The sequence below is a fragment of the Perissodus microlepis genome, chromosome 9 (genome assembly GCF_051167445.1).
Source record: "Perissodus microlepis isolate ML-2025 ecotype Zambia chromosome 9, ASM5116744v1, whole genome shotgun sequence".
NCBI classification, from domain to species: domain Eukaryota; kingdom Metazoa; phylum Chordata; class Actinopteri; order Cichliformes; family Cichlidae; genus Perissodus; species Perissodus microlepis.
In genome coordinates this window covers 15,494,476-15,507,639 of record NC_140469.1, presented here as the reverse complement: position 1 = coordinate 15,507,639, position 13,164 = coordinate 15,494,476, and the positions used below count along the sequence as shown (strand labels likewise).

The 13,164-nt window shown below is 40.7% G+C and overlaps 1 protein-coding gene across 2 annotated transcripts in view; it reads right to left on the bottom strand.

Annotated features, from left to right (window-relative positions):
• Window positions 1-13,164, bottom strand: part of stau2 (staufen double-stranded RNA binding protein 2) — a 105,034-nt gene that overhangs the window by 45,995 nt on the left and 45,875 nt on the right. For both annotated transcript variants that reach the window (XM_084939197.1, XM_084939196.1), the window contains exons 11-12: window positions 11,886-11,943; window positions 446-801 (exon numbers count right to left, since the gene is read on the bottom strand). In XM_084939197.1, the coding sequence (XP_084795323.1) occupies window positions 446-801; window positions 11,886-11,943 (414 nt within the window). The remainder of the gene's footprint in view (window positions 1-445; window positions 802-11,885; window positions 11,944-13,164) is intronic.

Here is a 13,164-nt window from a genome sequence, read left to right as displayed (position 1 = left end):
CAGGTGTTTCATCGGATTTGAGGTGTTACCTCCTTTGACAGTATCACAGTATCAGCTTAAAGCACTTGCTGCAGGCTGCTGAGTTTGCATCTTTTGCTGTGAAGTACAGCCAGACTTTTGACCGCTTCGCCTTGGGCATTTTTAATCTGTAGCTCTGCTCTAAAAGAACGTACGTACCTGGACCCGCCTACTATCCTCGGAAACGTAAAATGATAGGCTAGAATCTAAAGTGTATCACAGCTCAGGAAAAAAAAGCACAGAAATAAAGCACCGAAATGTGCGCTGCTTTTCGGTCTGGTTACTACCGTTTATGTCAGAACCGGTGCCATGATGGCACCGGATACCGGTACCCATCCCTAGGCATAACACAGGCCACTTACCATGTAACAAAAATTATTTTTTAGATGTACAGAAATTTTAGAGGTTCACCTCTTTTGCATCTTACCTGGAAGCCCTGGATGCGAGCCAGGTAGTCCAGCTGCTGTGCTGGCTGCACCGAGACACCACAGGCCAGGTTCTTCCCCTTCATGGGCAATGAGGCTTCGGCTGTGGGTGACTGACCGTTCAGCAGCAGCTCCCTGGCCATGGTAGCGGTTGGGCTGGGTGAGGAGGATGAGCCACTGTAATAAGAAGGGTGTCCTGGGGGTAGCGGGGCAGAGCAGGGCCCCATGTCTTTTGATGCCATGTAGTTAACGGAGTTGCTACTGGTGCTCCCGGGGCCCGGAGCACTGCCACCTTGCTTTCTACTGGCCTCCATCTCCTGATAGACATCTGGGCTTAGGTGGAGCAGACCCTTTTGGGCTGGAGGGGTCAAGAAGGAGGGGAGGAAGGGAGGGAGGTGAAGATTTTAAAAAAAGATGTTAGTATGAATAGATAAATGGACACAAAGAAAAGTATAAAGAGTTAAAAGAGGCAAAACAGAATAAAGGAATGACATTAGGAAAGAGAACAGAGAAAAAGGTTATTATGGATCTCATAATTAAGCGTTGAAATCTCATGAATACAGATTCCTTAGCTACTTACAATAAGACAATACCAAGGAGTGTTTGTCTATGTGGGTGCCCAACTGTGTCCATTTGTGTGTCTACAAGTGTGAGCTCCTAAACTGGCATTTCATCACCAAACATAGTTGACAGTTACTTGTGTTTTGGCAGGTCCAAGCACTATCAAAGCGTCTGCTGGGAAACACACACACAGCCTCTTTCTTTCTCACTCTCAAACACAAACACAGAGACACAAACGGAGCATCCACCAATATCAACAGAGTGTCTATGACTTCATCTTTGATGGAAAACAGCACCGTCACTTCACTGGCATCCTGCTCCAGTTTTTATGTCTTCAAACATAGACCCACCCGAACCTCAAAGGAAGTTTAGTCACAGAAAAAAGGTTCTTGTTATATTATTTTGAAAATAATGAGGAAATGTCCCAAATGGCCTGGCCGAGGCACCTTTGTGGTCTAACAAGTGAAACTGGACAATACTTGCTGTAGTTCTAGCCAGCTGAACACAACAGCACCATTTTAAAGCTTTCTGGACTCTGACATCACTGACCTGAAAGTGTTGCAGAAGCAGGAAATGCCCATGGGTTGGGATTCAATACGTTTGTTACTCTGTGGCCGTGGTGAAAGTGAAAGGAAGGAGTACAAGGCATTAAAAGAATGCAAGGAATTGTAAAGAGAGGATAAAAGAAGGAGGATGAGCTGGCAGCTCGTTCAGATGGAAGAGGATGTGGGGATGAGTGAATGTGAAACCCATGAGGAGCCTCCAAGCCCAGCCAAGGTCACCAGAGACAGGAAGACCAGCTGTCTGTGTGTCTGTGCATATGTCTGTGGGCTTGTTTGTGTGTGCATATGGACCAACAGCTGGGAGAAAGCGCTGGAGCGAGCACTTGACTGACAGGTCACTTCCTGTTTCAGTTAACATTTACAATCACAGACAGAAATACACAAACAAGGACAGAGTTTTGCACAATTGTAGCTTACTCTAGTGTAAGGTTTCTGGGAACCTGCTGACAGTATTTCCCATAATGAACAATGAAGTTTGCATTCCTTTCCAGAGCAGCAGAAAAGCTGAAGGAAACAAATGGAATCCAGAACTTATTGCTCGTACTACAACAAGTGGCCCCTTGCCAACAATGACACAAATGCTAGGACTTTTCCCCCCTCCTCCCAATCATGATGACAACTTTAATTTGAATTTACACAAGTAAAACTTGCAGGCCTGCACATTCTGAATGCAGCATCATAAAAAATGAAAGGTGTTAGCCAACATGACATCAGCAGTGGACAAAGAGAATTGGAGGGGGGAGGGGGGAGGGGGGGGGGAGGAGGCAGTCAATGTGATCCATGTGAGTTTCTGTGACTGCCCAGTGCATGTGAGAGTGTTTGCATGTTTGCATGTGATTGAGTACTTAAAGCTGGTGTCAGATGGTAAGCGAGAGCGTGAGAGCAAGAAACAACAAGAGTGAGACAATGGACGAGAGACAGTGGGAGTGAATAAGCAAGAGTGGCTGGATGTGTTTGCGCGTGATGCTGGACAGTGATTGTGAAATTGTGTACATAAAGAGAGAAAGTTAGTGAAAGGGGAGAGCGGGAGAAAAGCAGGCTGAGCCTGAGAAGTGGGGAACGGAGGAGTAGGGAGAGCTTATTTGTGGTACCGGTTCCAGGCAGTTGCAGAGGGGTCCCACCCAGACTCGGTGTCCGGTGGGCCAGGGGAGCATTGGAGGAAAGCCAGAGCCAAGCATGAGACTGATCGAAAACAGATAGGGCCGAAGCCCGCCGCTATAAATCACCACTGTGGAGCAAGACCTTCACATAGCTTACACATGCACACAATGCACACACACACACACATATGAACAGCAGGAAATGAAATGTGGCAACTCAAGTGAAAAGCCGTGCTGCAAGACCCATGGGAATAGAAGGGAGAAAAATCACCCTCTTACTTCTTTTACTTATGCTTTCTTTTTATGCTCTCTTCCTGTCTCTAAGCCACCCTGTTTGTTGTAGCAATGCCTTCCAGAGCTTACATAGGGCAAAGGACACTGACGCGCACACACACAAAGAGTAAAATGAGGGTTGTAGGTGCCTGAGGTGCGTGTGTGGGTGTTTTGTCTGGGAATGGAAAGAACAGAAAGACAGAGGGATAAATGGACAGCCCTTGACATATTTACCTACTTTCTCCCACTATGCCTTATATAACGCAGAAACATTCTTTGTGTGGAGCATAGCTCGTCAATGACAGCATTGGTTATGTGCAGGAAATTGCGTTTGTGTTACCTCAGGCTAGTAAATGGAAGAAGATCAAAAATAGGGTTAACCCATTTTTGGGCTGCCAATATGCAACAGCTTTTAAAGCTAAATTTAAAAAAAAGGTTTCGACAGAACTGAGTTTTTGAAACCTTTTCAAGGGTTCCTTCCTGCTTTATGTCCTTTTCTGCTATAACTACCTGAAAATGGACCAAAGGACATGATATTTGCCACGTCAGTTACATACATAAAACATTAAAAAAATCAGCTGACAATAATGCTTATTAGGCCTCTATATCATCCTCACATTCTGAAGCAGCTGGTGTCCTTTGCACGTATCCCTACATGGGGCCCCTGTAGTGAGTTTTCCAACTAAGATGCCATTGCAAATGGTTCACTTGTTGTTTGGGGGGAAAAGAGTGAAGTTTGTCAGCCTTCTGTGGCCCTCTAACACTTTTGAGCCCCACGGAGAGGCCTGTGGGTAATGTTTTAAAAATATATCTCGAGCTACACCTAAAATGTGGACTGTGGTTCTTCCTTTGCCTGTGATTTTTAGTTTTCGCCTTTAACCTAGCCTAGTTTCTACTAACCTAGCAGACACACAATGAATAAAATGCCAACGATAACCTCCAGCAGCACCTCTAATTGCTCTAATTTCAGGATTGAGCCAAAAACAAACCATTTAAAATTTGTTAGACCTGAGGTATCCACTCACTAGAAGCAATAATTAAATCACACAGTAAAGTCTCTCTAGAATTTCTATTAACAATCAATCTAAAAACTTGAATATCCTGTTTTTATGCCATAACAGTGCAGACTGCAATAAAAATGCATGGCCTGACTGTAAATGGAATGCCATTATTATAAGTGTAGATTTAGGAAATGCTAGAAAACCTTTTTCCTGATAGCCTATAAATGTAACTTTCTATGCAAGTCTTAGTATAATTTTACCACCGCTTGGTAACTAATAACAGGACTTTATACCCTTTGGCACTGAATTAAAATTACAGCAGCAACAGATTTATATTTTTGAATAAGTTATTTTTTCTTAAATTGTGACACTGTGTTAATTGTGACCAACAGTCTTTTAAGACAGACAACAGGAATGACTGTGGCTGATAGTAGGATATGATCTACTGTTATCATCTACATTAAAATAAACCACAGTATGCTACTTTAGGGGATAGGTGTATGGGCTCAAAATGTGGTCATAAATATTTTGTACTTGTAAAAAAGATTTGTATGTGTAAAAAGAATTTGTGTGTGCGTAAAAAAGATTTGTATGTGTAAAAAAGATTTGTGTGTGCGTAAAAAAGATTTGTATGTGTAAAAAAGATTTGTGTGTGCGTAAAAAAGATTTGTATGTTTAAAAAAGATTTGTATGTGTAAAAAAGATTTGTGTGTGGACTTAGCCTAAAAAAAACCCCTGCAAGTTACAAGTACGAATTTTGACCCTATTTTTCTTCCTTTCATCTGATTGGTCAATGTCATGTCAATCACAAATGTAACAATCCAATCAGAGAACAGATGGGTTTGGCTGTCGGAGGGGCGCTTTTTTTGAACTGCAGGTCTTTGAAGGGAATAAATGCCCTTTTACATGCCAACCCAGCGTTTTCCTTCATCACCACGAAGGAAAAACAGTCTGTGGTCGTCCGAGTTTGGTGATTTTTATGTCACAGGTCTATGTGTTTAATATAGGGACTTCCATAGCCTTTTCAACAGCGCTGTGGACCGCGGGGTGGGGGCGGGCAGTGTTTTGGAAATGACAGTCTTCATTACAAAGCTTTCTTCGTTATGAATTAGCATACATGTTTTTATTGAACATTTGAAGAATCAGCAAAAAAAACAGAAACTCTTGTAGAGGACATAAAGTCAGAGACAGAAAAGACAAGGAGCAGGTGCATCTATTACAGGTAGAGCTGCTGCAAAAACCCACAGAGCCCAGCAGCCAGCGCAACAAATTCTGGATCCTTTGCTTTTAGTTAGCAGTTAGCATTAGCAGCACATCCTGCATCCGATGTGAAAGGACTTTTATGCTGCACACTGTGACTCACAGCAATGGTCCCGGGTCAGCCCTAACTTTGTGTTAAACTAATCCTAAAGTAATAATGGTATTTCTAACCACTGATATAGCACAACTTTATCCTTTCAACAGCTGCTGAAAGTTAGGGGACCTAGCTGCTATCGGATATTTATATAGAGATCCTCCAGCTTCAAACTGTATTACCCTTCAAGGACCTGCAGTTCAAAAAAGCGCCCCTCCGACAGCCAAACCCATCTGTTCTCTGATTGGATTGTTACATTTGTGATTGACATGACATTGACCAATCAGATGAAAGGAAGAAAATATGGTCAAAATTCGTACTTGTAACTTGCAGGGGGGTTTTTTGGGCTAAGTCCACACACAAATCTTTTTTACACACACACAAATTCTTTTTACACATACAAATTCTTTTTACACATACAAATCTTTTTTACGCACACACATCTTTTTTACACATACAAATCTTTTTTACGCACACACAAATCTTTTTTACACATACAAATCTTTTTTACGCACACACAAATCTTTTTTACACATACAAATCTTTTTTACACACACACACAAATTCTTTTTACACATACAAATTCTTTTTACACATACAAATCTTTTTTACGCACACACAAATCTTTTTTACACATACAAATCTTTTTTACACACACACAAATTCTTTTTACACATACAAATCTTTTTTACGCACACACAAATCTTTTTTACACATACAAATCTTTTTTACGCACACACAAATCTTTTTTACACATACAAATCTTTTTTACGCGCACACAAATCTTTTTTACACATACAAATCTTTTTTACGCACACACAAATTCTTTTTACACATACAAATCTTTTTCACAAGTACAAAATATTTATGACCACATTTTGAGCCCATATAGGTGTCAATGAGAAAAGACCAAGGTGCAAATAACAACCCTGAAGACACAACAAAAAAAAGTCTTGTAAACGTTGCGGTCAGAAAAAATAATTGTTCCATGACCCTTATACCTGGTTGTTCCACACTTTGTAGTAGGAACTGCAATCAAGCCTTAGCAATAATTGGAAATTAGCCTTTCACATTGAATTCTTCTTTGCAAAACTTTTAATTCAGCTACACTGGTGGGTTATTGAGCATGAATGAACTGCTTATGGTCATGTCAAAGCATCTCAATTCAAAATTTTCAGTCATGTGACCGACTCATCATCCTAGCCGTCAATTATTATCTATCCATGGAGGAAAAACTAAGATATGAAGAGAAACTACATCCATACTTTAACCTGGCAGGTTTATTGAATCCCTAAAAGTGGCATCGTCTTTCCCAGAGTACCCATTTGGTCATTTCTACCTGTATCTGTATGTGTATGTAAAAAGAAAATTCACCCTACACTGCTGCCTGGATGAAAGCTTTTAAAGTAAGGAAAGCTACATGAATTTTCGATCTGGATGTAATTGTAAGTGTTACCTAGCTAACTCAAACAAACTACTATAAGTAAATCTTTAGTTTTGTTGACTTGGACATTCACAGTGTAGGACCAGAAAAGTTCTGGTAGTATTAATCAACACATTACTATCGTGTCATAACAGTAAAGTTGAGCGAGTATTTTTCTCATGTCAGGTAAATCATCCCTACAGTTTAAATGAGACGCCACTGACAGCCTGAGTTGCTGTTAAGAAGCAGGGATTGATGCAATTTGTCCTCATTTGGCAGGTTTAGGTGAGGTTTGCTCACATGTTGGTGCCATTTTCTACACCATTCTGGCAGCTATAAATAAACGTTCATTAGTGCATTGATTAGTGCATCCAATAGCACAGCAACTATCTGGCATTTTGGCTGAGTTAAACTTGAAAATGTTGAAAGTATAGCTGGAGGGTAAAGAACTGCAATACTGTCAGTTGGGCGTGTCCCAGTAGCTCTGACGTCACACGAAAACTTTGGATAGGATTCAAGTCCGGACTTTGATGGTCCGGACCTTTGTTGCAGGCTTTGTTCATGGCTAAGATCATTTTGGGTTAGGGTTTTTTTCTTTTTCTTTTGAAAGTGTACTAAACTAGCCAATAGGGTTGGGAGTAAACAAATCGTTTACTTTTCTAGGCATCTGAAAAAAGCAAGTGCAAATATGGGATACAGTCAGAGTGGATACTAGCCAGGGGCCTAGGTACTAGAGACCTTCTTGCTCCATAGTATAAAGTCTAAGTTGTAAATTCATAATTCTTTGGTGACTTTACAGTGTATAAGTTGGGGTTCTGTGTCTGTCCTCCTGCACAATTTATCAAAGCAGCTCCCTTGCCTAAACATTTCCAATAGTGAGAATGTCTCTGAAACTGATTATTACCTCAAGCATGCAACACTTGAGGTAATAAGGGACTTTGGAGATGACTTCATTCTCCCTACGCTGTTTGGAGTTAATTTGAGAAAATAGGTATATCCACATACGGTACAGTGAGACAAGGGAAGAGCATGGCACAACCAAATGATTGCAACCACGTGAACTTAGGCTTTTGTGTTTTTTGTTTTTATAACATTTGCTTCAAAGACGGAGACCAGGTCTGAGACCACTTAGATTCAGTTGCTGTCTTCAAGGTGACTTTGGTGCGTCATGATGGTGAAAAACAGCAATAAGACGGACTCAGTGTGCTATCAGTTTGCAGCTGAATGGGGTGAAGCTGGCAATTACACACAATCTGTCACTGTTAGTAAAAATATGCATATTAGCTGTGAGAAACTGTAATAAATCTGTTGCCTTCCTCCACAAATAGTGATGTAGTTGCTGCAGAAACGCAATTTGTAAAATGACACAGGCACTCTTGCAGATGTGCTGCACTCAGTGGTGACTCAGACTGATAGCAAAATGGCAGTCTGTCTGCGTTTACAAATTACATGGCAGCTCACAAATCTGAGAGTACGTGCAGTTAGGCCATGATTGTTTAGAGACAGGTTGCCTTTCACCACACGACCGGTGCAACCACCTTAGAATTGAAGTCATTACAGGCATTTAACCTCTGATTGCAGCTGACTGCTGCAGCTACCTGCACTTGATATTGAATGTGATTTTTCTTAGCAGCACAGAGACTGCCGCCCTTGTTTTACTCTAGTGTGACTGAGCCAATTCTAAATTCATTGAGGAAGACAGATTTGAAGAAGTTTTTTCTATGGTAACCTTCCTTTGGTTCAGACTCAGGGCTGGGCTTTCTAACATTTTTACACATTTTACACTAAAAATCTGCATGATATAAAATACGGGGTGGAATCAAACATATTGCTTTCTCTCGTGGCATTATTTGAACAGTGGAAGAAAGCAAATTAACTGAAGTATATTAAAATTTAACATAAAAAATATAAATAAAACCCATCCTGACTACACAGTGTAGTAGTGAATGTAGAGAATTTATGGGGGGGTGGGGGGTGTGTAATCACTACGGAAAAATGTGTTGTGACATATCATCACTGTGGGTGACACACTGTGATAGTATTGGACGGTGAGTTATTCTTGGACTCTCACTCATAAGATTAAAGTGCTTCTGAAAAAAAAAAGTCTCATTCAGAAAAGATCCGCACAATAAGTAACACTGCCATTATAAAGAGTCGAAAACAGATGTTGCTACATCAACAAAGATGGCTAAAATATTGAGGATTATACGTTTAAAAGTTTTAATTTTATTCACCTATAAACACGGGCCCTGTTCAAACACTCGCAAAGTTTGAACAGCTGCGAGGAAAAGAAAGGATTTTCACCCCCCCCCCTTTTTTTTTTTACCCCCAGCCAGACTTCTACTTATTCACACTATACGTCAAAACAAAAGACAAACAAGAAACATCTTCCATTCAGCACTGACAGACATACGCACACAGAAAACTGAGACCAGCTGTATCTGTTTGAATGAGTTGTAAATGGTGTTTATGCAATAAATATTATTCAGACATTAGCGTCGTGTGAGTGTTGTGCAGTTTGGGCAACTTTAAAGAGCTAATTAGCAGATAGTTAAGCCTCATGCTGAGTGTGAGATAAACTAAGTGGAAATGGCAATGGACCAAAGGCACACTCCAAGCCAACAATAGGAACAGTCATCGAAAAAAGGAAGATTTTGTTTCCCAAGAGGCTCTACTCTGGAGGTATTGGGCAATGACTGAAGCTCGGGCTTCCATAGAAACCACAACCACCAAAATAGTTTTTCCAAGAGAACAATCATTTATCTACAAATATAATTTAGATAATATATCTTTCAGAAACTCGACTAAATCACAGATTTGAGTGCTATAAAAATTGTGGCACAGGCTCAGTTCTCATCTGGGTCCTGCCTATCAAGTCTAAACCAGCAGTGAGCAATGCAACAAATCTGGGCGATTACTCTCTCAACATAAGTGTGCTAAGCATGACATCCATTCTCCTCTCCAGAGTGAAGCTGGATGCCCCATGTCAGGGAGCCGGAGCTCTGCCAAAACCCTCCATTAGACCAAAGTGACGACAGCACATTTGAATCTATTAAAGCTATCTGTTTTCCCCTCTGCTGCTCGACATCTCACAGATTGTTCATTTGAGTCACAAACTGCTCTTTCTCAAGCTGCTGGCATTTACTTTCCTAGTTTAAAACTGCTTACATCTGCTTTTTTTTTTAAAACTCAATCTAGAACATCACAAAAATATAATCAAGCTCAGATACTTACATGCTTAAGCAACACCATGACAATTAATTCTTTGGAAACTTCTTTCACACGTAATATTAAAAAAAAAACAAAAAAAAAACTTATGCCACATGTGGCACGACTAGAAAAATAACACCACTGCCAGGCTCCGGAGACAACAAAACAACTAAAAATAGAATGTGAATTCTTGAAATAGCTTCTTGACTTTAATGTGAGATTTTCGGCATTATTTTTTATTTTGATTACAGACAAGACAACCAACTTAACAAGAGACACTGATGGAGGCCAGCTGTTTTAAAATTACACCCTTAAGGTTCTCAGTGAAGAGTCCTTTGAGACAAAGCCTCTTCTATAAATAAAATGCCCTTTAAGGCCATCACATTCCTATGTAAGATCTTACATATATCCAGACAGGAAATGTATTTTGCATTAGCTGACCTTTTGAAGATGTCCATAAGGTGAGATAATGATCTGTTTCTCCTTTGTATCTGTTTGTACATTAACAGGCTTGGGCATTGTCCAGATATAACAGCAATAGCAAGGCTAACATGGTGATGTTTAGGAGGTTAACTATATTTACCATCATAGTTTAGACTGTTAGCATGCTAACATTTGCTAATTATAGTGAGCGATGCCATTAGCTTTGGTCTTTCACTATAAACCAAAGTCAAAGCCATGTATTCCTTTTTGTACTTGATTATCCCACTAGTGAGAAATTTAGAGGAAGTGTGTTCATTCATTGTAGTTCATGCTGGACCTACACACTGGACCAGTTAATTGACTGGTATTGTGATTTTCACAACCATGCTGCTAAAAACCTGCACAGAGATCCAAATTGAAATAAAAAATAGCTTAATATCTAGCAAAGACCTACTACTAATCTTGTGTGCTCAATGCACATTTTAACCACCGAATGCCTTTTTGAGCGTTTATTCCAGAGCATGGATATCACCACTTCTGTTTTTTCCACTACTTTGGTCCTTTTTAGCACTAGTTTGACATTCTGTAATACTAGTTGTAATGATTTATTAATTACTTATTCTGTTTCAGCAACTAGTTACAACACAAACTTTACTAAGGAAGCTGAGCCAGAACCTGTAGCACGAGAGTCACAGGTAGTCAGCTATCTGATGCATTTGTGGCCTTCTGGATAATGTAAGCCAGACAATGTCAGGGGAATCAGGTTAGAGTATAACAGTTTCCTTTCATACATTTAACGAACAACAGGTGATAGTCTACCTGAAAATTACTCAATTTTTATCATGTGGTGTTGGCTAGGTAGAGCATACTCAAGGCAGGTCACATCTACCCAATCCAATGGAAACCAGGCAGTTACCCGCTCTATTTAATGTTTAATGTCCGATCAGATGAGCACACATGGAAATACCTTTACGAGATCACTACTCAACTGCAAAACATTTCTCAAGTAAATAGTCTAAAAATCTTTTATAGCAAACTAGCCTTGTGTAATTAGCGTTGTGTACATTTTATTTACTATTTTGTTTTTGGTCTCATCAGTTTGAGAAATCTGCTAACTACTTTAACCACTGATGTGATAAACCTTGTAAACATGTATGACAGTTGCAGTGTCTCTATGTGTTGAGGATTAAGGGTATGTGTATGTGCACATACCCTATACTCCTGTGCACTTGTGTGTTAATCCTGAGTGAAAGGCTATGTTTTCTGCACAGGAAGGCAGCGGAGGGACTCCCCGGAGGGCCTCTGTGTGCCGGCCCTGTAAGCCTGTGTGAATGAGCCTGAATTCGCAGGCTCCCCACGAGGACGCACGGCCAATTAAGCTGACAGTCAGAGGCCCATTGACCAGTCACAGAGATTAAACGCCGGGCCATCTCGGTGGCTAAAACCACCTGCAGGATGGAGGGAATGATGGAGAGCCAGAGAGGAGGAGGAGAAGGAAATGGAAAGAAACACGGGGAGACGTGCCGATACTCACTGTTGCTTGTCGCTTCAGTAAAAGACGCCTTTTGTCCATTCCAGCCTTTGTTGTCCATCTGTAGTGATGTGGAGAGAAGGAGAGAAGGGGGAGGTAAGAGAGATGTAGATTCTTGAACAGACAGCTTCTTCACGCATGTCAGACAAGTTCCTTCCTACTGTTTGGTCAACAAAGAGACGAGTGCTCACAGGAGGGGATGCTTAAGGAGCCTAGTGTCTCTAGGCCAGCTACTTAATTAGGGGGGTTGTCAATGTTTAGTAACAAAAAAAAAGAGGCTCCTATTCAATGTGTTACTTCTGCTGTGGTGTGTGCGTCTGCTTGCACAAACACACACAGCCACAAACACATGTGAAACACAAACAAATCATTTCTCAAATGTGTGACAGCTGAGGAGATGACATTGCTGTAAACAAATTCACCCACGCTACAGTGGAATTTCAGTGCAAGAGAGCTCACAGCTCACAGAGAGAAAGGAGGAATGGAAGGACGGAGTGAGAGAAAGCGCTCGAAAGAAAGACAACCTATCTTACAAAAGCTACAGAGCTCTGGGTTGTCTGAGATCAAAAGAAAAGTAAGGCGTTTAACTAATTCGTACAGAGACGTTGTCGGAGTTGTCGAGCTATTGCAGAGTCACGTATTGGCCTATAACTTTGTTCTGTCTAAATATTGTTTCTTGAGTGTAACCAGACAGGTCTCACCTCTTGCCAGAAATTAGCTTAAACAGGGAGACTCACTGCTTATTTCCATAACAGCAGACTCACATATCTGAAACCTTAGAAAACAAAACACAGTGGTTTATAGGACTAAAGAATGAAACATCCAATGATGTGATTTGATTACATGTCTGTAACGTTTGACATTCCCCTGGAGACTCGTGTAAGTGGGGCATTCAGTGTGCAGAGCGTTTAAAACTTTCAAAAACTCCTCTGCTGAAGTCTCAGTAGCAGTAACTACACAGAAGATCAAAGTAATTAATGTCAGAGCTGAGGAAATCAAACTAAAAGGAAGGAAATTACTGGCTGCAAACTGAGATGCGCTTTCTTCGGAGCATGTCATGTTTAACTCTCCTATAGTTCTAAGATTTGGTTTTCTGAATAGTATACATACAGTATATGCAGCATCATGTATCAAACTAATGAGCTGTCTGGGGAACAATTAACATTCTACAGAGAGACTGGTTATGTAACTCTATCTGATTCTGCTCCCTTGAGCTTAAAAACCAACAAGGTGAATAAAGATGTTGGTGATCAATGGTTGCTTGCAAAACACACATGGTTCA